The sequence below is a fragment of the Lepisma saccharinum genome, chromosome 9, assembly GCF_977018435.1.
Source record: "Lepisma saccharinum chromosome 9, izLepSacc3.1, whole genome shotgun sequence".
In the NCBI taxonomy this organism is placed as follows: Eukaryota; Metazoa; Arthropoda; class Insecta; order Zygentoma; family Lepismatidae; genus Lepisma; species Lepisma saccharinum.
In genome coordinates this window covers 54,100,339-54,126,732 of record NC_139237.1, presented here as the reverse complement: position 1 = coordinate 54,126,732, position 26,394 = coordinate 54,100,339, and the positions used below count along the sequence as shown (strand labels likewise).

The 26,394-nt window shown below is 38.3% G+C and overlaps 1 protein-coding gene across 1 annotated transcript in view; it reads left to right on the top strand.

The window, feature by feature from the left end:
• LOC145992058 (uncharacterized) overlaps window positions 1-18,862 on the top strand; it is a 37,466-nt gene extending 18,604 nt beyond the window's left edge. The window contains exons 6-8 of the mRNA XM_083128218.1: window positions 1,336-1,492; window positions 8,136-8,617; window positions 16,255-18,862. Of these exons, the coding sequence (XP_082984344.1) occupies window positions 1,336-1,492; window positions 8,136-8,617; window positions 16,255-16,386 (771 nt within the window). The 3' untranslated portion in view covers window positions 16,387-18,862. The remainder of the gene's footprint in view (window positions 1-1,335; window positions 1,493-8,135; window positions 8,618-16,254) is intronic.
• The last annotated feature ends 7,532 nt before the right edge of the window (window positions 18,863-26,394 follow it).

Here is a 26,394-nt window from a genome sequence, read left to right as displayed (position 1 = left end):
AGAACTCCCATAGCAGTATCCTCGAATATGCTATTTTGTTGCCGATATTTTATTAATGTTGGTTGCACTTGCCATGGTGAAAAGTTGTTTTCCATAATAAAGATTAATAAAACATCGGAACGATCAACAATGACTGACAAACATTTGTTGTCTGCATTAAGAGTTTCATGCTCACAGAAAACGTATTGCAGACTTGTGAGAAGCTAGTTTTAAAAAAAAAAAAAGTGGTGTCAAATCTATGGGAAATGAAACTATAATTGCTTACAAACAGTTTCTTGTAAAAATGTTTGCTCAATTGCAACCTATTTAATAAAACATGCAAGGGTATTAAATAAAATGATTTTCACAAGAATTACACACACACACACGTAATCTTGTAATCATCCAGATACAGGGTGGTATGTGAGGGAAGATGAAGCAAATTCCTCCTGGTTTTTGCATCACCCTGCAGTTGATAATTTATGGTGGGGGGTGAGGTCTACATATAATTTACATACCGATGCTGTAATAATAATAATCACTGGAATCCCCCCCCCCCCCCGGCAGGGTCGAACCACTTAGTTCTTGACTTCAAGGGGTTGGGGTTTTACATGTGCGGCCCAAAGAGTTTTGACATTATCGTTATGCGGCCCTACTCACAAATGCAATATTGTGCCATTTTGTTGTAGTTTTTATGGATATAAACATATAATTTTCCATTATGTGCTTTTCTTTTTAATTAAATGTCTAAATGTGCAGCATATTTTACATTACAAAAGCTTGATTCATCTGGAAACATGAACTTTGGAATTTTATGAAATATGCACAAATATAGTCAAAGTAAGTCATATACTTCGTTATATTAGGTCTATTGTAAAATTATTAAAATAGCTTGTGAGGGGACAATGAGTCGCCAATTTTTTTTTTTTCAAAGGTACTTGGAATTACAATATAATGATATAATTTCCATCTCCCTCATCAAATATATTTTATGTATTTTGACTGAAGAAACAGTCGTAATGCCTTGTGCTGGAAAATATATTATTTATTATTTACTATATATTTATAAACAGCTTGTTAATTATTTTATAAGAGGTAATGTTTAAACAACGTCTCCTTTACATTGCCATACTCAATGGAGAAGGAGTAAAAATAATTGTATTTTGTAGCACAGTTTGTTGCATCAGTTCCAAGATGGTTAACAAGACATTGGATCTGACTGTGCAATTTGTGAAATGTTGTGCAATATAAAATTATCAATATGCTGTTTATAAGTGATGAACTTGTAGAGCAATGGTTTTTCTTAATTTTGTAAGAGGTAGTGTGAAAATTCCTTCCTTCTTGTTTCATGTGTAGGTTGGACATACCAAACAGTCCCCAGAAAATATAGCGGAGAATATTTTAGCTGTGATTGAAGGACTGAAGAAACACTACCCAGGAGGGTTTGAAAATATCCGCAGCCTGCTTTTGAAAACAGATGCATCTGTATCAATTCCAATTTACATGAATTTAAGTAAGTTTTAATTTTTATGATCATCATTGTCAGGTACTAGAATGTTATGACTAAAAGGGTTGGAAAGTAGATTTATGAATAGAAATAGTTACCTTTTTAAACTTTTAATTCAATATATATTTTCCTTTACCCAAAATTTGCTTTTTTATTATTCATTGATTTTTACTATCTACTTCTATCCACAGACTTTGATACTATATTTATTAACTGGAATAGGTACAGATTACATGAATTTTAAATCAACAAATATCCATCTTTGTGGCCAAGAATAATGAGGAATCAACTAATGATCTATGCACTCAAGGCTCTAGGTTGAGTACAATTCTGTGGATGGTTGCGAGTGTTTCCTCATGAATTTCATCAAATCATCAGTCAGTTATCTTCATTGTCACATTTATTCAAAGTGACAGATAAAATTATACAAATAAGCACCTGTGGGTGCAGATGTTGCAACCCAGTAGAAACCACCATCGCTACCAAGTGTAAGGAATGCAAACTCTTGCCAGATGATTGCAAAACTCGAACATTGTACAACTCACATTCGAAACACCCTAACAAATAATGGGAGTATGTCATTGAAATTAGTAGGTTGAAACCAAATGAAATGCGCAACACACAGTTTTTGTCGCCATGTCATGAATAGGTTATCTTCAACCTGGCTGCCCATAACACTCAACAACCATTGTCTTTTAACCTTCAGTCAGATTTCACACCAAAGCTACAAGCAACATGTGTCACTTGGCAAGGAACCCTCAGTAATCAATTGAACCTTTCAAAGTAAAGAGACACATGAAGATAAATCTGCTGCTTGTCACTTGCATGTTGCTTGGACTGGGCCATGTTCTCAATATAGTTCATCATGTTGCCTCAGCCAACCGGCAGCCTTACAACATTTTTGAATCTCTAATTTGTTGATATAATGAAGTATGAATATGTACAATGTTTCAAGATTTAAACACTACTTTTTTTGGCTTTGTGAAGCATGTTTCTGAAGTTATCTGCTGTAATTTGCCTTCAACATTGCATTAAACTCTGAGGATCGGACCTTTTCATGCACATTCTTTTGCTTGCCATGAAGTAAAAACTTAGGATATATATATATATATATATATATATATAATGGATAAAAGCAAGGAGGGCCAAAAGGGCTAAGTAAAAATCAAAGAAGGTAAAAGGAAACACTCACCGGACAGTAGAAAAATTCAAAACTTTCGCTAATTTCATAGCATCATCGGTGTGAGGAGAAAGAGACGGAACCGGAAGTTGGGGGCACTGCAGAGTTGCCAGGTCCCCATCGAAGAAGAAGCGGTGCGTAGGACGAAAGAAACTGTTTCGTCACCAGGCTTGTCGTAGGATGTAGGATGGGATGGCTTGGGAGGGATGGTGGGTGAGGGATGGGCATTACTGGGTGGCCTTGTTCAAGCCAGGTGGAGTGGTTGCACTCATGACCAATATATAGGCCCTCTCCCATCTTTTGCGAACAGAGGTGTTGGCTGGTTGGGGTAGGAGATGGATAATCGCTACCCGGAAGCAGTCGTTGAAACTGATGTTGTGGTGGTTGGTGTGGACGGCGACAGTGAAGTCCAGGTTGTGGGTGGAGGAGCGGTGGTTATTGATGCAGAGATTGAGGGCCGTTGATGTTTCCCCCAGGTAAAAATCACCACAGATGTTGCAGGTGAGGATGTAGATAAGGTTTGAGGCATGTCAGGTCCCTTTGGGATGGAGGGTAAATTTGCCAGTGGCCCTGTGCACCTGGAGGGTGTGAGAATTGATTAGGATGGGGCAGGTCTTGCACCTTTGAAGGTTGCATTTATGGCGGGGGGGGTTGGATGTGTGGTGAAGGAGTGTTGTGGACCAGGATGTTTTGGAGGTTGGGGGGCATTTGAAAACCACCCTGGGTTTGTCGGGAAATATGTTCTTGGTTTCAGGATCACTGTGGAGAATTGGGAGAAGAGAGTGCAGTGTGTGCCTGATTTTGTTGAGGTGGGGATGATATTGGGTGATGAGTGCAAGTGGGTTGGTGGCAGCAGGTTTCTTGGTGGTAGTGGTATGTGAGGCAGCTTGCGATATTTGCTTCGTGACCAGGATGGAGGGATATCCACGGTTAACCAGGGCCTGGTGTAGGCGGAGGTTATAATTCTGGCGGGAGGTGGGTGAAGTGTTCAGGCACTGTCCCCTGAGGGCCAGAGAGAATGGAATGGCTTTTTTGGTGTTGAATGGGTGGGAGCTGGAGAAGTGTAGGTATTGCATGTGGTTGGTGGATTTTATGTGGATGGAGGTAGTCAGGTGTCCTCGATGTGCACGTCCATATCCAGGAAGGTGATCTGGTTGGGGAGTGCGTCCAGGTGAATTTTAGGGAACGGAAGTGGTTAAGTTGGTTCAGGAAAGCTGACAAGGATGGTTCTCCATGTGTCCAGAGCATGAAGATGTCGTCAATGAAGCGGAGCCAGAGGAGGGGTTGGGTAGCCAAAAACTCTTGCTCAAGTTTGCCCATGAAGAGGTCTGCATAGGATGGGCCCATTCTGGTACCCATGACTGTACCTCGGAAATTTTGGTTTTCAAAGGTGAAGTTGTTACAAGTGAGGACAAGGTGGGCTAGGTGGGTCAGGAAGTTGGTGCTGGGGTTGTGAGGTTTGGGTCTGCTATTGAGATAGAATTCTATGGAGCGGTGATGCTATGAAATTAGCAAAAGTTTTGAATTTTTCTACTGTCTGGTGAGTGTTTCCTTTTACCTTCTTTGATTTATTTATATTTATATTTATCTTGAGGGACACCTGAAGGAAGTATAGGGCAAGATTCCCCAGTCAGTCACCGACACATTGATCGACTCCATGCCATGCGGTTGCCAGGCTGTGATCAATACTAAGGTCTTTAACCAAGTACTAGTGTGTGCTGACACCAGTGACTAGTTGGCTGGTTGTTCCTCAAAGGATTCATGTAGTATGGTGATAAGAATTCAGTGCCATGTTTTGTACAAGGTTGAAAAATCTTATAAAGATTTTTCATAATTCTGTATATAGTTCAAACTGTTGCCATGAATGCACCTTGCTGTCCTACATAAAAATTTCACTTGAATCCATGAAGTTTAAAAAAAGTTAGCTCTAAAAAAATGTGATGTTGGTAAATTTTTGCACAGCACTGAATATATATATATATCTCATCTGTCCACCAAAGATTAACATTACCCTGTCCAGGCAATAAAGTTATTAAGGTGAAATTTTGTGAATCAATCCAAACTGAACAAATTTGGATAAAAATTATTTCTTCGTAAGCATGCTGTTATTAGAAATATACACTGGTCGACAATTGCTAAGGAACAAACACGTTTTGACCAATAACTTTTGACTACGTGATCAGGGTGCAAGATTTATTGAGAAAAGATGATGGGGATTCCCCAACAACCAAAGAAACAGGACATCATAAAGCAAAACCAGAATAAGCAAAACAAAGTGAGGAAAGCACATGAATCAAAATTTGGCATGTGTAGAGTGAGTCCAGAGGAAATCAGTATGGCGTGTGGCCACCACGGACTGCACAGCAAACTCCGCACCTGTTCGGCATGCTGTCGATGAAAGCGTTCGTGAACGCGAGGGGTATATTGTCCAATTCATCCTGAAGTGCAGTTTTCAGCTCCTGGAGGGTCCGGGGTGGGGGATTCCTTTGTGCAACCTGCCTTCCGAGAGCATCCCACGCATGTTTGATGGGATTGAGATCCGGTGAATATACAGGCCAGTCCATGTGGGTGATGTTTTCTCTTTCCAGTGTCTCTGTCAGTTGGACAGTTCTGTATGGACGTGTAATATCATCCAAGTAAGGAATGTCAGAGCCCACTGCACTCCGAAAAAAACAATCATAACCTTCCAGGATCTCGGTAGAATACCGTGCTCCAGTTACGGATCCTGCGGCGAAGATGTGCAGTGGTGTTTCCCATTTTCCCCCCATACCATGACTCCGGGTCCCCCATACCTGTAACGTTCACAGATGTGCTGTGCATGATATCGTGTTCCACGTTATCTCCACACCATTTGATGTCCAGAATCACTTGTCAGACAGTACCGCGATTCATCATAGAACATCACATTTGCCCATCTGGCTTGGTCCCAGTTACGATGCTGCACACACCAGTGTAATCTGGCATGACAGTGAGCTGGTTTTAATGGCACACACTTAACTGGCTTCCGGGCATACAACTCGGACACACGGACAACCTGAAACACCACCAAGGTCTTGAGCAATTTGGACTGGAGTGGCAGATCAATACCTTTTTGCCACCTGGACGATGTACCGATCCTGGTGAGCAGTTGTACACCTTCCACGACCTCCATCATGCATACGCAAAGCTGTTCCTCTGGTACGAGTAGCTTTCTGAAGTCGGGAAATGCCACTTTTCGATACCTCCATAACACGTGCCACTTCAGTGACATTTCGCCCTGACTCCAGCTGACCAACCACTCTGCCCGTTCGTATTCACTTAAATGTACTCTTCTCGATATCTTCCTACATGCTTCTTCTGTTGCACACCAGTATTACACTGCCAACGGCCTCTACCGTGTTTGACTGTCTCCCGTGGGTACCACCTCCTGCCACAGCACTGCAGTCTTTTCCTGATAATGATGCTCCCAGCGCACACATTCCTTTCTGAATGGGTGCAACGATTCCTTGCTGCCCCCTACTGGCTTTCTGGCAACAAACTGACACGGAGTTTGTGTATGAAAAAGATATGGGTCAATATGTGTTTGTTCCTTAGCAATTGTCAACCAGTGTAGTATGAATTTCTTATTCAGATACTACTTTTCATGTTTTGAGGAAGGTGAAACACAATAAAATATGCTAACCTTTAGTGGACTAGAGCCTCTGTGGATGGGAACTTTTCATGTGTGCACTTTTCAATCTTTCCGTGATGTACAAAGAAATCATAGCATGAGAACTAATTGTCGAAGAGAGATTAAACCTTTTTTTTTCCTCTCTCTGAATGAATGGCCTCTTAGCGGGCATAACATTTATACAATTTATCTCCAAATAACAAAAGTTACAAGAGGAGGAAGAATATCAAAATTTTACAGATAACTTTGTATTCAGCATGCCCCCGTGGCCACTTCACTAGACCAAAATGAATTTAAAATGTAATATTTATCAGTCGTATATTCCTTGAACTTCGCAAAGTCATGTTGAAAATGAGTTGATACTTCTTGGAAGATCAAAGTAATATAAGAAGAGCAGTGGAGTCACCTTATGGAACAGATTTGTTGAAAATTGCTTCTAGTGTTAACTCTATGGATATTGGATGTATATTTGCAGGGAAGGGGGGGGGGATGTAACAGCTTTTCTCCTGAGATTTTGGCCAGTGTATGTGATCGGTGGCCATCCACTGTTGTGAGGAAATTGGGGAGCTACAGATGAGTAACGTAAGCTGGTCGTCTAAACCGACAACAATGATTAAGGGTTTGCGGTGCTGACCACATGTCACACTGTAACTGGTTGGAAGATTGCCTACCTCTGCTGAGGCATGTGGGAGTGAGGCTGGCAGGCGTAGGTAGGCTTTGGCCCTCAAGTCCTGTTGTTCCACGAGTTATTATTATATTATACAATACCATATTAATGATGTTTTCTTCTAATGTGTGACCATTAGAGGCATGCACATTTCGTTTTTGATGAAAACACGAAATATGAAATAACATGCTGTAATGTTCATTTTTCATGTTTTTGAAAGGTCTGAGGTGCATTTTTCTACCCTGTTTTGTCACGAAATAATGCGAAATTGACTCTTAAACACGAAATTTACCGTTTATATACCGACCTGACACTTTCTGAAGTCTGAAGTATCCTGTGAGTTATGCAATTCATGGAAAATTGATAAATTCTGCTGTAAATATTTGAGAAGTAAAAATGGACCGCTTTACACAGGAATCAACTTAATACTCTGGTAACTACATAAATGTGCTATTAGAAGGGATAAGTTTATTTTGTGTAATAAGTGCAGTTTTTAAGTCAGATTTAGGATTATATTCACAATTTTAAAACCAAAATGTCATTTGATATAGCACTTTTGATGTGATTATTCACCCACATTATACATTCAGTCTTGATGGTCCCAAATTGAAATTGTCCTCGATTTTAAATTTTTGCGCATTTCAAGTTTTTTTTAGCTTGGTCCCCTGAAAAACGTAAAGTGAAGGTTCCAGTGTATTCGGTCACTATTTCATTGCGTATTATGGTTTTCTGAAATTTCATGAACGTTAAGTCGGTTACCAAATTTTATGTGCTATTGAGCTAGAATTGTAGCTACAAGATACTTTTCAGGTCAGATAAGGGATAGAATCACTTGCAAATTTTTCACTTCCAATAAGGACTTGGAGATAGTTTTGAATCAAAATATAGATATTGTTTAATATGTATTGAAATACACTAAAAAGTCCATGTTACCTGCTGACGAATGTAAACAACTAAAATCAACACATAGTTCATATTATTCATTATCAAGTTATAAGACTTTCTGCATTAGGGGACAATATGTTGTGATTAAAATATTGCAGGATCATTTCATTTAGTTTGCAGAAAAACTTCATTTTAGTTCACCTTGTGTATCACCATGCAATTTCTGCTTTTGAGCCTGAAGCTTTATTAGCATTGTTGTTTTTTGCAGAGTCTGCCAATTCTGTTGAAGTGCCTAAACTGTTCAAACCTCGTCAACCACCAGTGGAAGGAGAGTTGTCAACAATAAATGATCGAAAAGTCATCGTGTATCCAAATGGAACTGTGAAAGTTCTTCCAAAAGAATCTGAAAAACAACAGAAGACGAGAAGGGCCACAGCCTCCCAGTTGGCAGGCGGTAAAATGCTAACAGCTCAAAACGATACTGTTGATCCTGAAACAACAGAAAATTCTGAGGACAGAACAGATGATAATGACAACAGCACATCAGATAGTAAGTTTGATTCGATGTTCACTGACGGTGCTAAGCAAGAACCTTCCAACAGCAATGATGATGAAGATGCATATGGCATGAATGAAGGAACATCGGATAGTGACTCTGACAGTGATGATGAGGACATTCTGAAGAAAGCAGAGAAATCATACTTGAAATTCTTAGGTGGAGGCTGGAAGACTTCTGGACAGGAGGCAAAGGTTGGTACATGTATTTTTTTTTTTTTTTTGTTTACAGTTGAACCTGAGTTATAGGTATGTCAAGGTGAAGAGAAAATAATACGTATAACTCAGAATTACTTAATAAGAATTAGATTCCATGCCATATCATTATTAAAATAATGAAATTGTATTTATTTTCAGGAACAAGATGATAATACAGGCTGCTTCTGTCATAAAGTGGTAAATTAACAAATCTAAAGTTAAAGTTAGATTCTTAGGTTTTATGGAGATTAGCATCCACTTCCCATTTAAATTTTAGTTTCTGGTGAAGCTTGTAACATTTCCTCTTGTCTGTTTTCCATAGCCGAGCAGTAGCAACTGAAAACGTTCACTGAAGAAAGCGCTGTTCTGTTTTTATTATGGAACACTGCAAACGTCAGTTATCGGCATCTCTTTTTAACGTGTGTACGTTCGTATTGCGATTATGCACAAAATAAATGCATCTCATGATCTGAACAACTGCGGCAAATCTTTCTCCTCTGATTTCACACCACGTGCTGTCTCTCCTTGCCTTCTCTGTGTGCTCGTCTTTCTTGTCCCCATCTTGCAAATGGATACCGACGCTCCCATGCCCGCCTATTGTTTTCCATATTCGAAACTCACCTTGTGCTTTTGAAACCACAAGAAATGTATACTTTTGTAGCGTGGTTACATACAAATGAACTGTATTTTATGAAAATTAGTAGTATGTATAACTCAGAATTATATAGAAACGCATTACATACAAATAAGATTTACTTAACACTTTTCTGCCGAGACCTACAGTAATTTACGTGTAAAACACAATTATGCAGAACTAACTGCATTATGTATAAAACAGTCTCAACTGTATTTTTGGTATAGCTGAGCTAATACCGATGCAGGGTATCAGTATCTGAATGTATTAGTTTGAATTTAATCACTGACACTGATGATTCTCATAAATGAATATTAATGTTTTAAACTGGTATTCACCTTAGTCTCCTGAAAAATGTAAAATTGAGGTTCCATTGTATTCCGAACAATGGACAGATGGTCAATATTTCGACCAGCAGCATGTGGCAGCGATTAATGTGCCATTTCTTGAAAACTACACATGACATTTCTGTTCTGTCTTTTTTAATCTTTAGTATACATATGAAGGTATGGCTTATTCGAATTACAAAACAAGCGAAGTTTGAAAAAGTCCTTATTTTCCCTTTGTTTGCCTTCATTACCACCATATTATTATGGGATATAGATTTATAAAAGTGGCTATAACTTCAAAACTACTGCATCTTCTTGAAAAATTTAAATTCTACAAGCAAAAATGAGTAGAAAGCAACATTTTAAGCAATGCCCGACAATTAATGATTGAAGTGGGAAGTTGGGGCAAAGGCCCAATTGTCGAAATTTGCCCCTTAGCACACATCAGTAATTAACCTGCCATTTCTTGAATACTATACACTATATTTCAGTCCTGTCTATTTTGTTCATTAGTTTAAGTCTAAAGCTATTATATACTCAAATTACAAAACAATACATCCATTGTTACTATTATTAACAAGTGCCATTTGAAATGCCCTTTCTTTCTCTTTTGTTACTATGGGCTAAATTGAAGATAAAAGGCTGTAACTTCTCAACCACTGCATCTTTTTGAACAATTTAAATTCTAAATATAAGAATGAGTAAAAAGCAACATACAGTCAACTCTCGATTCTATGACCCCGGGTATAACGACCCTCTCGAAGTAACGACCCTTTTTCCGGGAACCGTGAAAAATTTAGAAAAATTTGAAAAAAAAAAGTTGAAAAATTGAAGGAAATCGGCCGAAAAATGCGTTGTTTTTTCCCCCCACTCATTTCCTTCACGAGCGCTCTACCGCTCACAATTGGGTCTGAACTAAAAATAGACACCACCACACCATGCTTGAGTGATATCCAATAGCACTTGACCTCTGCCCTCCCCTCCCTCAAGTGCACCAATGTTACCCCATACCCGACGGCCGCTACCCAACGTGCCAGGCTTGTTTTGCCACACTTTCTCTTGGATACGCGAGAAGAGAAGATCGAATGTGCTTGGATGTTATTTTAAATCGACCTTTTGTTTCCTTGTCCTAAGAGCTGCTGAAAACTCGCGGGGAAGGGTGGGAGCAGCCTGAAATGACTGCTGGACTTGCAATCTTTGCCAATGTGTATGGCAGGTCAAACTCTTTCATCAATAAATACACCACCTTGAGAGATAAGATCGCAGGAATGTTCGAAAATACAGATGTGTGGCACCTGGAAGTCTGGCCTATCTGTCCAGTTCAGCAGGTTCCCGTGAGTGAGCAACTCTCGGCCTTGTAGCCGACAACTTCCGGTAACCGCTTTAATTCAAAATGTGTTCTTTGTTCCCTGCAACACTTCATAAAAAAGCGAAACTGTTAGAGATAATCAAAACCACATAGGTGAACTAAAGATCGTCAACCCGCTTAATGCGTTGTCATCCAGGTTTCCACAAAAGTTTACTTCGATCTTATGTGCATCATAACTCCCGTTTCCCACTTCATATGTTTTCCTAATTGTGTCGATGTCGTAATATCTGCTAAAAAAGTGTTCCATTGGCTTACTGACTTCTCCCCCTTTTCCTGTCAGGAAACCGGGGGGGGGGGGGGTGCGATGCAGATTGTTTCAGCCAGGATTTTCTTGCTGATGCGGGCTGATTACAGGCGAGGGTGGAAAAGGACCCATCCCTCTCCTTTCCTTTGACGTCTAAAATGGGGCAACCAGTTCTGGATATATTCTTGAAAACGAACAAAAACCATAGAACAAGTAAAACAAAAAGGGACCCCCTTCCTTTCCCCAGCTCATTCTCCGCCACTGGTGTGCACAGCAATGTTGATAATTGCAGAATTCAGTTGTTTTTTTTAAATTTATTTATTTATATATTTTTTTTAATGCTGTTGTCTGCATAGGAAATATTGCCCGTATTATTTTCTGTTGCGTGGTAAAACGTAAAGCAAGGGTCATTTCTTTCTTCTTTACACTGCTGTTAAAAGTTCCTCTTGCGTTATCTTTAAAATGCTGGGACTTTTCTCTTCCGCCACCTGTTGCTCGAACTTCCAGCTGGTCTAATTGTTTTTACGATGCAGCTGGCGTGTCTGCCGATAACAGCGATGACTCATCCAGCACGAAGGAAAAAGTTATTGTTTTGAATCTCGCAAAGCTGTTTTGATTTTGACGATAAGGATGTTTTGATTTTGACGATAAGGAAATTCGATCTCCAGAAAGCAAAACAAGAGTTAAGTTTCTGATAAGCACAACTGTAAATTTAATTTACCTTTCTTCAGAACCATTCATGTGGAGGGGAAAAAAAAGTGTGTTCAATGAAGGAATGGTCGCTGAGACTGATTAAAAAGACATTATTCAAGGGGAAAACGTTTGGAGGGGTGGGTGTTTGACATCGAGAATACTCCTAAATCCAACATTAAATCCACGATTAAGGTAAGAGTAAATAACGATCTACCATTTTGATATGGTGAAAATGCGCAGTTTCATAAACCTTGTTTTCAGTTCATTTTATGCTGATGGGCTAATCGGGACTAAATATACAGTTTAAAGTGAAATTCAATTCCAAACCCGAATGATTATTAACTGCCACGTTGTTTAATGACCTGTCCTACAATACGCATTGGGTGAAAATAGATCGCAAGTTGCGCATTTCCTTTTTCACACTGGATTACAATGCAAGTCAAGGAAGGAGTTTGGACTGCTCCCTTGAATGGGGAAGGGGGGAGGGTGAATGAAGTTGGTTGAAGCAAAGAAAACGTTTTTTTTTTGCGCGATGTATTTTACACAGCCAAACCAGAACGAAAATTACAGCCCCGCCTTTTTTTTTTTTTGTGTCTGGTGCCTAGAAAGGTTGTGTTGTTTCTCCCGAGAGATCTAATCTTACCAGTTAATCTTGTAACAGACAGTGCTCCAGTAAACCCATATAAAATCCAACATTCATTCTGCCCGATTATCTCCTGACTTTTGCTGGCACCAGTCTGACTGGTGTCAAGATTCTTCGAGTTTCGCTTGCAATAAGCGAGAGATTGTTTTCCTTTCCATAGGTCTCAGTGGAAACAGGTTTCTCATGAACTAGAATTGTAAGAATTTCCTGGAAAAGCAACGACTGTGCACAATTGAAACAAAGTAACATTATTTTAAATTCTCTTTTGTGAAAACTTTTTCATGTTCTATTTTCCTTCTCAAAACATGCATCCTGTGCATAACAGGTTGTATAACTATCAGGATAAATGGTGTTAGCATCTCGTAGGCATCTTTGTGTCCGTTTGAGCTCCCTTTAAGCTGAAAATTGGTGCAAATTCCAATAACGACCCCTTCGAAATAACGACCCTTTTCCCGGGAACTGTGAAAGGTCGTTGAATCGAGAGTTGACTGTATTAAGTAACATCCGACAATTAAGGATCCAGGGAGATTTTCCAAAGTTGTGGCACGTGCATTACATATCCTCATAGAGGGTTTTTTGTCTTGCTTCCCTCTAAATTTGGTCCATCCAGCATCCATCGAGCTGATGCTAGAAGCCAAATCCTGGACATAATCCCGATGCTGGCAACACTGCAACTTTATATAATAACGTTATTTTTTACTTGAGAAGTAACAGTCTGATTTCAACTCAACTTTGTATAGCTGTAGGAATGTACCACCGCTACATACTACATTTTTTTGTTCACTTCGGTCTGTTGAGGGCACAGGGGCATGCCTAGTGTCAATTTTTTTTAAAAATTCAACTTTCTTTTTCTTCCTTTATCATAAATTATTTGGAGGCACGAGGGATAAATTTAACCTCTTCTAAAAGCCCTGTATTTTTTAAAGAAAACAAAACCAATTTCATCTGTCTATGACAATCAGCTGTACAGGTACGATTCTTTTGACACTTTGCGGCATGTTTGAAAAGCATGCGCTTGAAAAGGCTCTGGCTTCAAACAGGTTACATGTGCACGAGAGGTCCAGCGACTAAAAGTTAAAGCAAAAAGAAGCAAAATAATATATTTTTTTTCAAGATGTCTTCATCATGCCCCCTGTGGCCACCAGAATAGACTAAAATGAATGAAAGAATGTAGTATGTAGCAGTTGCACATTCCTACAACATTGCATAGTTTCATTGAAAATAGACTGATACTTTTTGAGAAAAAATAAGAACAATGTATAAGAAAAGCAGTGTTTCCAGCTTATGGAAACAATTTCTGGAATTTTGGTTCTAGAATCGGCCCTGTGGATGCTAGGCAAACTAAATTTGCAGAGAAACACGACAAAGACTGACTCGTTGAGAATAAGTAATGGCCATCCCACAATTTTTTTTTAGAAAAATTTGAAATTATGCAACATTTTTGAAACTTGAAATTTTGAAAATGCACTCTTTCAACGTTTACATCCGAAACACTTGGCGTACTTGTCCCCTTTTGGTGTAACATGCTACCAGTTTCCTGGAATTGTTCTAATCAATGCTCCAGTGATTGTTTCGTGAGCTGATCCTCCTTGTATTCTTTCCTGTAACTGGACAGGAAATTTTGTTTCTCATAACCACAACACACACACATTTTCTTTTTCTGCACTGTTGTCATTTTCATGTTTTGTTGCAATGCATGATGGTACCAAGTGTTGCCAAGTACATGGAAGACGTTTTTGGAGATGTTCTGGTTAATACTAACTACCTCCACTCCACTCGCATAGAAAGTTTTTTATGGACAATATTTATGGGGTGAATAATATCTGAACATGCTATATATATATATATATATATATATATATATATCTCACCTGTCCACTAAAGGTTAATAACTGTTCAGAGTAATTTAAAAAAAATGAAATGTCAATGTTTTCATGTAATAAGAATTTTAAAATCATTCATTGTATAGGTATCTATACTATCACCTCAGCTATAAAAAAATGTATTTGATTTATTTTCTCATTAAATAACAAGGTTTTATTTATTTGCTATTACACATCTAGAATTTTCTTCCTTTTCTCCATAAATTCCCCATTTTATCTGTGTTCATGTGATGAAAGACTGTCAGAGATGATTTTGTCATTGTGCAAATATTTATTTTGTGTAATAAGTGGCACTAAATTCTTATTTTTAACCTTTTGGAGCCCAAGGCCATTTTCACATTTTCACACCCCCTTGGTGCCAGAGCCGATTTTGAACCAAATGCAGGGTTTCAATTAAATGAGTGTAGATTTGAGGCTAATTGCCCTAGAGAGATGAATGATATACTGTTGTATACGGAATGAACCAGTGATTCAGACTATATAAAATGTATGGAAATTATGTGTATATGTGGCAGGGGGGGAGGGGAGAACCCCGAAAATTCCAAAAATTCGGGGAAAAATGAGGATCCCCCCTCCCCCAAGAAAAAGTACATGACAGTGTCGACATGCACATGGAAATTATCGCGGGCATGTAAGGAACACAAAAATATGTGCATTTTTATCGTATGACCAATGTAACCCGAGTTGTACCCCCAAAAGGAATGGTCAGCCCACCACTGATTCAAGCTTGAAAATGCTGCGGTACTTTGAAATGACTGTAGCTCAGAGGCTAATTGCCGTAGAGAGACGAATGATATACCGTTATACGCAGAATGAATCACAGATTCAAATGATATAAAATGTATGCACATTCGGCGTATATGTTGAGGGGAGAGGTGGAATCCCCCCCAAAATCATTTTTTTTAAAAAAATAATAAAAACATTGCCCCCCCCCCATGCTCCCCTGAAAAAAAAAAAGGACATGAAAAGGTCAACATGCACATAGAAATTATCGCTGGCATGTAAGAAACAAAAATATTTGCATCATTATCATATGACCAATGTAACGCAAGTTGTACCTCCAAAACGAAAGGCCTGCGTGCCACTGTCTCAAGCTTCGGATTTCAGCTAAATGCAGGGTTACTTTGAAATGACTATAGCTCAGATGCTAATTGCCCTAGAGAGATGAATGATATACCGTTGTACGCAGAATGAATCACAGATTCAGACGATATAAAATTATGCACATTCGGCATAAATTTAGACAATGCGTGCTCAAGGACAAAGGCTCTTCTTCAGTGTGCCTCGAACTTCCATTCTTACGACGCAGTTTCAACAACCCCTACCCCCCCTCCTCCCCCCCCCCGCTTTTGCCCGCATGGAAAACATTCCTTTTGACCTCGGGTACCGATAAACAAACTTCCTTTGAATGCAGTTTCCAGGGGTGAGGGAAACGCATTGCTTTAGAACAACAAAGCCAGCCTTCCTTCCAGCTTTTCCCTTGAAAAAAGATGAAGAAAACAAGTCTCCTTTTTCCCCGTCATTTTCATGTAAAGAAACGTGCAACAATGATTTCTGTTAGATACATGTGTTAACACCACTATGAAAAAAGAAAATCTGAATTGTAGCCAAAAGTAGCAAAGTTATAACGTAAAGACTACGACCTTAACAAAGCATCTCGATCGAGATGATCGGGCACCCGAGGGTTACCTAAGAGCATCTCGATCGAGACAATCAGGCACCAAAAGGTTAAAGAATGAACATCAAATATATTGAGTTTTGATAAAATGTTGACATTTGTATTTAGTACCACAAAGTTGTTGGTCTGGTAACTAGGATCATTGTTTTTCCCCCCTCCAGAAAAGGAAATCAACAAGTAAAGGTGGTGGAACCAAGACAAAGAAGTTGAGGGGAAAAGAAAATATCAAAGGCAAATCTGGAGGAAAATCTGCTACTCCTGGATCATGGTCAGTGACCCCTTCTGGTACGTAATCACAACAAAGAGGGATGATTCAGAAAGGAAAGAAACACAGGACAGAAGGTAAAAACTATGCCATAATTTTTTATGCAATGACAAGGAAAGCAATGCAGACCAGCATGCTGGATGTAATAGTTGTATCTGTAAACAGTCGGAACTGAAGCATTTGTGTGTTGGTGTAGATGGCCATTGTGCAAGCAGACTGTAATAGTAGTTGTTTGGGTTGGTGTGAGATGAAGCCTTTCTTTTTTCTTTTTGTATATAAGAAAACGATAGTATATTATACTGTGAAGATGAGTATGTTTCAAATAGATGTATTTAAATGTATTTCAACACTGTAGGTCAAACTGTAGCTGTTGGTCAAACTGTAGTTAAATTGAACTTGGTGCATCCCACTGTATTTTCCTAATTACTTTTCACAGTTACAAATTATAGTAAATCATAACAAAAAAAAAATAGAGGAATTGTTAATGGCAGTGTTATGATATGGAAGAGGAAAGAGTTTATTTAATGTGCTGATTTCTGTGCAGATAGGAGTAAAATTGCCTTTTGTCAAAGTCTAGTAGACACATGTACTGGAAATATATTTAGAATATATTTTAATGGATTAATGAGATTATTTTTAACATATCAAACTATAAATAAGTACTGAAGAAATATGATAACTTTGTTAGTGGTAAATGCATTTCAAGATAACTTTGTTAGTGGTAAATGCATTTCAAAGAAGAATTGTTGTTCAGTTTTCTTAACCCCTTCCCTCTGAAATTTTCTGACAATATGGTTTCCCGTTCTGTGTAATTTTTTTCTTCTGAGTTTGCATATTAATATTTTTAAGTAGCTACTGCTTCAGCACGTCTTTCTCTTCAGAATAGAACAGGCTTTCAAATGGTACCATGCACATGTGTACATCTTGTATGATCGGGGATAATTCTGGAAATTTCCCTCCGAAAAATCAATTTTGGTAACTTTGGGGCCCTCTGGACCGCCCGCTGGATATAGGTACCCGATTATAATCTACCTTGAAAAATACTATGGTCTATACGTAATGCATCTGCCAAGTTTCATTGCAATATCTTCAATAGGTATGAGGGAAAAAAATATTTTGCAATCCTGTTTGACAATACAATACTAATAGAAACTCACGAACTCAAAAACCAAAAATAAATCGTCAACAATTCAAATAACGCAACACCAAAAATTATGTACATATAGCAACTGACTAAACGTGGCACACAAACGAACTCACGTTTGCAGTTCGTCAGCATAACACAAAATTAGTTTACTATCATCTGAACTACTACTACTACTTCTTCGTCGGCACTGAAAATCGTGACTAAATAAAAGGTCGTTGTTTCTTCAATAGCAAAACATATGTTTCAACAACAAAAAACGTATTATTTCGTTCAACACAGGTTACTTCAGTCAGAGATGTTCGCGGGCATAATATTATGCCCAACACAGAATAAGCTATAGTGACCAAGGGCATAATATTACGCTGAACACAGGGAAGGGGTTAAGTGTGATTGATGTAGAAATATGATATGGCAAAAGGGAACACTTTATGCAATGAAAGCAAAAGTGTGTAACAGTGTACTTTCATGTAATAAGAGGATCATTTATTTGTAACAAACATTTTGTATTACTAGTCATAGTCTAATGGAAATATTGCCATTTTTCTATTTCAGCATTTGTCGAATTCATTAAAAAGTCTAGAGTAGTAACAACTTTTTTATTTTATACATATGTATAACTAACTGTCTTTGGATTTACAAACTCTATTTTTTTGAGTTAAGTCTTCCATGTTGCTGGCATGGGAGAAAGAGCAAATAGCACAAATTCTTCATTCTTGAGCTTCCTGTGAATGAATAAGATTGCCTTAGAATGCTCATGGTACCTGAGTGTATTTTTAACACAAGATTTAAATGATGCCAAGCATTGTTGGCAATTGCTGCATAGCAGTTTCAAGTGCATGAGCATTATTGCATATGGAATCACAGGAGGAAGTGATAAATGTTGTGAAGTGTAGGTATTTTTTAAATCAGTGTATATTTAATGGTATGTATATTATTTCCCATTTCAACATTCATGTCAGTTGATGTTATGAGGTAAATGCAGATGATATTTGAATGTACATCTAGAACAAAACATGATAGTGATTACATTTAATAAACTGAATCCTTGTTTCTGTGTCTACACATTTCTCATAATTACCTTTGATAGCTCCCATACAACAATATTGTTCCATGGAAGCAATTAGTTTAATTCGAGGATGACACTGTGGAAACAACAGTGTTAATTCCGTATGATTCCGTAAAGTTTTGCAACTGCTACAGTGAATTTTGTGTGTTGCATTGAAACATTTGTAAACATGGAATGTAAACCCAACAAAGAAAACTTAGATCTATTTCATGTGTGCACGTGTCTGTACGAATGTATGTATGTAAATGCTGGTTTCTGCACAGTACGATATAAAACAATAAAGGAATCTTGTCTTGCATTGTTTCTGTATCGGTTATTTTCTACTCTAATAAGTATGGAACGGATTTTAAGGTGTAGCACCTTTCCAAAGATATAGCTGTTTTCATTCTAATCAAATCAAGCAAAATGAACAAATTTTGTTGCATCTTTTACTGAGATTAGCACATTTATCCCCTTTTAACCCCTCTATGATGCTTCAGCATCTTTTTCCTTCCTTTTCTTTCATGTTTTGTTAAAAAATTGGACAGTCAAATAAATAATTTTCACTCTTGAGCAGCAGTATAAGATCCTGTGGTCTCATTTTGTAGAACACAACGAGAGCTACAAAATGGTTTAATATAATCGTTACAGCCCAAATAGTTCCCAAGATAATGTAGCAAAACCCACGAGAGAAAACAAACTTCAACAAAACCTATTTGGCAGAACCACAGTTCTCTATGTGCATTATATACTGAAGGAGCAGAAAAAGAGCATTGAATAAATGCATTTTATCAGCACTTTTTTTTTTCCTTTCCCTACCATAATTTGGCACCTTAAAATCCTTTCCCTACCAATAAGTAACATTTCAGTGAATGATGGAAGTCAAAATCTAGTCTTTGTTACAAATATCTGGGGTATGGTTTTTGTAGAAGATCATTTATACACAGTTCCAGGAAATATGACTTGCAAGATGAAAAGGCACAGGTCACCAAGCTAGGACTATATAATGAATACAGTGCGCACCAGCTGTCAACATGAGCGAGAGCAGAACCACAATTTGGACACCCACACCACAGAGGTGATCAATTCAAATGGATTTCATTTCCATTCCTTCTCACATAGTCTGGCAGACTATCCAAGGCACAGAAACATTTAACCTTGGAGCCGGATGGTCGAAATTTCAACCATGCCTGCCCATATTACCCTTGAGAGATATATTGGTGATACATTGGGCGATGACAGGTCATGATAGACGGTTCATAATATTCTTTAATATTTTCGCGACTACTGTACCAAATATCATAACAATTTTCTGATGCAAAGAAATGTTACAAAGAAAAGAATCAGACGTTGCATTAAAAAAACCCATTTACTTCCATTATAAGCAGTCGAGCGCTGTACCCCGGTGTCAACACCAGCGCCTCTAGCGGATTTCATTTTCGAGTGGAACCAGCGAGAGAGAGCAAAACCATGCCGTTTTCCACACTACGTTATTCTAGGCACTGTAACGGAGGTATTTCCTTTTCAGGATTACCAAAATTAACTAGAAACTCAGCGAAAGAACGATTTGTCCATCGAAATTGTCTTAAAGTGCCGGATGTCCTTCTTAGGGCAGAAAGCACACGTCGCTCAACGGCAAAACGGAACTTTTAAGGACCAAAAAGCCGAAATCTCCGATGTTCCTTCGGGAAAATAGAAAAATGTGTCCAAGTGTAACCGAGGATAGAGATTTCACCCCCTCCTTTTTAGGGAGGGCTATCTCGAAAACCGACGGCCAAAAGCTCAACCAGGGAAGAAAGGAGTGCGTGGACCTGGGCAAAGGAGCGGATGCAGCAGCAAAGGCTGATCAAAACCGACAGGGTTGGTGGCTGTTAGAAGGGTCGTTCCACCCAAAGTCTGCCGAAGAGTAGTGACCCTCCGTAGCACCGCACTGCATTTTTGCTTGCTAGCGTAGACCCTTGATTGAATAGTGATGATTTACTAGAAATCAAGAGTCCAAAATATGCTCAAGAAATGATGTTTCAAGCCTTAATAATATCTCGTAGCAAGGGGAAACAGGAAAAAAAAAACAATGCAAGGGGTGTGACGTACTTGTCTTGTCTGTCAAGCATTGGCACGCATTCATTGATATTCTTGCAAGTTGAAATTTTGAGAGGTATTTTCCCAAAATTTTAGGACATTCATTGCTTCCTGAATGCGATGATGATTTGCTGCCGCAACTGAATTTCGCACACTTTAGATCCAGAATTGCGCACAAATCTCTCTAACCTGTTTTGCTCACAGATTTTAATCGAACGTTGCCACTTTGATAGCTTTAAAGTCTGTGCGCAAAACTGTTTTTTTTCTTTAGACAAGAAGAGAGAGAGAAATTAGAAATAAAATAGTAAATCTCTTAAGGATTAAAGAAAAAATATAATTTGAACAGTAAATGTAGCAAGTCAAGATACAATTTTCATACCAATTTACTCAAATTTAAAAGTTAGGTTAGGTTAATGACTGCACAACAAACACTTCTGTCAATCGAAGCTCGGGACCTTCGGTATAAATACGGAGATACACCGACCATTACATTAGTCCACCAATCAGGTTCATCCTCTATGCCTATCTAATGCTACCCTTCCAGCAAAAACACGTGTAAGTCCACACACACACACACACACAAACAAGCATAACAGAAGTGTAGCGTGATTTGCAAAAACATATCTCTCAGACAGTGGTGGCAATTAGGGGGAGGGGCAGATGGCCCCCACTTTTGCCCCAATACTATACAAAACCTTATCTACCAAGGGAAATTAAAGTGGCCTTGCCCCCTCCTAGTTTTGGAACCCAATCGCCAACACTGCTCTCAGAAAACACAATAATGTTTTTCAGTAAATGATAAAGAAAAAATAATAAATATGCATTGAAACAACAACGTAAATATGATTTTATATATCCCGAAAATCTAGTTTTAGTAGTCTCTGTAAACAATGATTTGTAAGCTATTGGACTTCTATTCTAATGGTATTTATTACTGTATTGTATCTTCCCTCGAAATACGTTTTTTAAGTCTACTTTATACACAGAAAGGCTAATTGGGACTTGACCTACAGTTTAAAGTGGGATCCAAAACACTATATACAGTCACCGGCTATATTCTGAAATATACATCGCATTTCATTCAATGTGTTGTGTGTGTTACCTAACTCAACGGCAGTGACAAAACGTGCCATTGAAAATTTGCTATTACAATTCAGTCATCGCCGTAGATTTAGACAACACACAAGACGCATTGCAGAGAAGGTAGAATTTCAGGATCTAGTTGTCCCATTTTTATTGACGATCACTGTACACCCACCGTCTATCGTATCTGGAACTCCTGTATTACAAGGCGATTACGTTACCACTTTGCAAAGGAGGAGGCTCAACTTCCCTCGCAATTTGTAGCAATATGTTGCTGAACTCGATGATATATCAGCAGTGTTTGAATAGTTACTCTTTAAAAGTAACTCAGAGTTAATCACTTGAGAAAGCAATTCACATATAATTACTGTTATTTCCAATGGCGTCTCGTCCCTTGGGGCTTCCGGGGCTTAGCCCCTAAAGAAAAACGGACGTATTCACGTAATTATCAATCACCATAACGCATAACTATCACACAGTCTTTTAAAAGGCGATTTTTACCCACGTAAATTCATCGTCTGTTGTAATGGATACGACAGCGCTCCTAGCGGCATTGATGTCAATTATCGCTTTCCGGGGCACGTCGCAAAGGAAGGCGTAACTTATACCCACCTACGCTACAATGAAGGTCACATGCTAGCAGAGAGAGGAGGGGAGAGTGCAATGGATTTGAGTGCTGATTCGGGGCTACTTCCGTTGCGTCGCGTTCGATCTCGCGTGTTGTTCTGTAGTGTTTTGGTGGCTTTCATTCGCTATGTTTGAGTGAGTTTGGCAGGATTGATGTTCGAACACAAATTGATGAAGGACATAGGCTGTCAATTACAAGACACAATGAATGTGTCCGGAAGAACAGGCATATATTAAATAGAATTATTGATTGCTTAAAATTCTGTGGTCGACATGAACTTGCTCTTCGAGGACATAATGAAAGAGAACAATCTTTAAACAGAGGCATCTTCCCAGATTTATTATCCCTTCATAGAAGAGGTAACTTCGTGTTCTTTATTGTAGTGAAGAGTTGAAAAACATAAACTCTATCAGTAGATTGCATTCATTTTTTATATAAAATTATTTAGAGGGCACCTTTTCAAAAACAGTAAAAATGACAAACATAGTTTTAATAACTCCAGTGGCAACAGCTGAATCTGAACGATGTTTCAGCACATTGAAGCGTATTAAAACCTGCTTAAGAAATGCAATGGGACAAGACAGACTAAATGCCTTGGCACTTGCTTACAATAGAGATAGAATACATTTCATACATGGAGGGCTTCAACGAAAAAGTAATAAGAAAATTTGCTGAGCAGAAGAACAGGAGTCAACGTTCGTAGAAATGTATGTTTCACAACAACACCTGTTTCTTTTGTAATCGTGTGAATTGTCATTATATTTTAAATTCTTTAAAAAAATAAGTCCAGTTTTGTAGTTTAGAAGATAAATACCAGTTTTTTTGTAATTCATATAATTTGTCATTACATTTTAAATTCTTTCAAAAAAGTAAGTCCAGTTTTGTAGTCTAGAAGAAAAATACCTATTTTTTGTAATTCACGTGAATTGTCATTATATTTTAAATTCTTTAAAAAATAAGCCCCGGCCAAATTTGAGACCACGAGACGCCACTGGTTATTTCTGTTCTTTAGAAAGTACCTAACATAGTTATTATTACAGTTACTTTACTCTAGATTTGTTTCATCTCGTAAGACGTTGTTCAGAACACGAGTTGCAAGCGCGATGTCCTTTTCACCACCGATGACCACAAAATGCTTAGCATTAAGTTTCATGAAATTATAACTTATTTCTTACATTTCATGTATTAACGTTGAGGCAATAAAATTCACAGTAAACTTCTGTTACATATCAATGACGATTAACATCTCATTTTATTTTGTTGAGCAAACCAAATGTTTTTTTAGAATTTTTGTTGAACTATAAAATTACTGTGTGTCCATGAGGATTGTTGGAGGTTATGTGTGTAGTCTTATTAGGTACCGTATTCTCGGGTCTATTAGCCGCACAACATGTTTTGGCCTTAGAAGGAAGAAAAGTCCGTGGAAGAAAGAGATATCAGCTTATGGATGATATTAAATTAACTGGGTCGTATGCTATTACGAAGCGTAAGGCAGAGAACAGGGAAAGCTGGAGATTGCAGTGAAAAACCTGCCAATTAGGCAGAAAACAATGAATGAATGAATTTCAGGAAAATAAAATTTCTCGTGTTTAAGCCGCACGATTGACTTTTTTTTTGCGTAGGTAGCCAATTTCAAGCAAGTATTTAAAAGTATTTTAACCTTTATTTTAGCGCAATGATCTACATATTAATACCGCATCATTCAGTTTGAGTCCTCAAAGCCCATATTCACTGTCGTTGCTGCTAGTCGTTGAAATATTTTCTGCACAAGAGGTATTGTCATCTTCATCACTAGCATCATCATCCCACAGCATTTCATCCTGGGTATCATCTAGGGCAGTGTTCCGCAACCTTTTTTTACTCACGGCACACCCCAGACGGGCCTAGACTCAACAAGGCACACCAAAATGTCGGTCCCCCCCAAAATCATATGAATCTTAATATAATTTCGAAATATTACGTCGTTATGTAATCAATTATTATTTTTATCGTTGTTGTTAATATTATTATTATAAAACATTAATAGAATTATGCATTTATTAAAAATTTAATAACTTTAATTCACTGTAGAAAATACACATTTCTAATACGAATTTTAAAGTAAATAACTATACTCATACCTTCAATGTGATACTTGAGCCTGCTTAGCTGCACACAGACGGCTGATTCGTGGCGGAATCGTTGACAAAGCAAGCTTCATTTCTTCATCGATGAATTTCAGTCTCTCTGTCTTTGATGTTTTAATTGCAGTCAACGTCGAGAAGCCCAGTTCACACAAATAAGTAATTGAAAATGGTAATAACATATTAACTGCCATCTCGGAGATAGCCGGGTATTCACTGCTTATTGACAACCAAAATGTATCCAAAGGCACTTAAAAAATTTTATTTTCAATGTTCTGTCTGCTTTCAAATCTGCCAGTTCCTCTTGTAAGCGTAATTTTTTCGGAAGATATTTCGAATCCATACTGAATGGATCACGAACCCAGTCAAAATCTTCAACGCTCTCTCCAAAATATTTTTTGAAAGTCTGCTGCAAGACTACTAAATGTTCTTTAATTAAGTCCATCAACAGCTTGTTATCGTCAGCAAGGGGCCATACAGTTTGGAAAATCTCACACGGTCCATTTTTAATTGTCTGTATCCACAAGTTCAACTTATTAATAAATCCTTGAATCTTATCCATACTAGTCACAATATTTTCGTTTCTACCTTGTTTTTCTGTTTAGTTCATTCAAGTGAACGAAAATATCGGAAAGATATGCCAACTTAGATACCCATTCATCATCTGCAAATAAATCCGCATACTCGTGCCCCTCAATAGTCAAAAAAGAAAGTACCTCCTCTTTAAGTTCAAACATTCGCGTTAACACTTTACCTCGAGATAACCATCGTACTTCTGTATGTAGCAGAAGTGTAGTGTGCTCTGATCCCATTTCATGACACAAAACGTTAAAAAGCCGCATATTTAGGAGCCGCGATTTGATGAAGTTCACGACTTTTACTACTTCGTCCATCACAATTTTCAGAGGAGATGGCAAAGACTTAGCAACAATGGCTTCGCGGTGAATGAGACAATGGTCGGTTCGTAAGTTAGGATTTACTTCGCGTAGTTTACCCACGAATCCTTTCATAGGAGCGGCTCCGTCTGTACAAACACTAACGCAGTCCTCCCATGTTAATTCATTACGGACCACATATTCATTAGTCGTACGAAATATTTCTTCACCGGTTGCTCGCTCGGGTAGTTATTTGCAAAAAAAGAAATTACTTTCAATTACATCCCCATCAACATACCTTATGTAGGAAAGAAGTTGTGTGTGACCGCCAATATCGGTGGACTCGTCGATCTGAAGTGAGAACTTTCGACTGCTCTTTATTTTCTCCTTCATTAATGTCTTCGATGTCACTGGACATGTCACTAACTCGGCGGCTGATTGTCTCAGCAGAGAGAGGAATTTTTGAAATTTCGGTAGCAGCTTCTGAACCCAGGACTATTTTTACCATTTCTTTACACGCAGGCATTAATAAATGCCAACAATTTCTGCTATTGTGTGTGTGTTTTTTTTGCCTTTACGATAAGTTCGGCTAGCTTCCTGTACTTTTTGCGAAACACGTACCGACGTAGTCATGCGCGTCACTTGTTTTTTATTTTGTTCCCAACAACCGACGAAAATAATTCACATCTTTACTTAACAGAGAGGAATGTTTTGTTGACAAATGTGGTTTTAATTTACTGGGAACTCAGCATTACTGAGTTTTTCACCACACACAACACACTCAGGGATTGGGCATGTTTTGTCACCACACCAAAAAAAACTTTAAGATAAATAGTTATCACTATATTGCCGGTGAACTACTTTCTGTTTCTTTTTTTCGGGCTCGATGGTTTCACAACTTGCACTCGAAGACGGACCACTCCGTACAAGGAACTTATCCATATCGAAAAAAGAAAATAGTAAGACTGGTGTAGCAATCCAATATTCGCACTACTGCAGAGCACAGCTGTGATAGAGCTGAACTGAAATACTGTAATTGTTGTCTGACAATGTGCG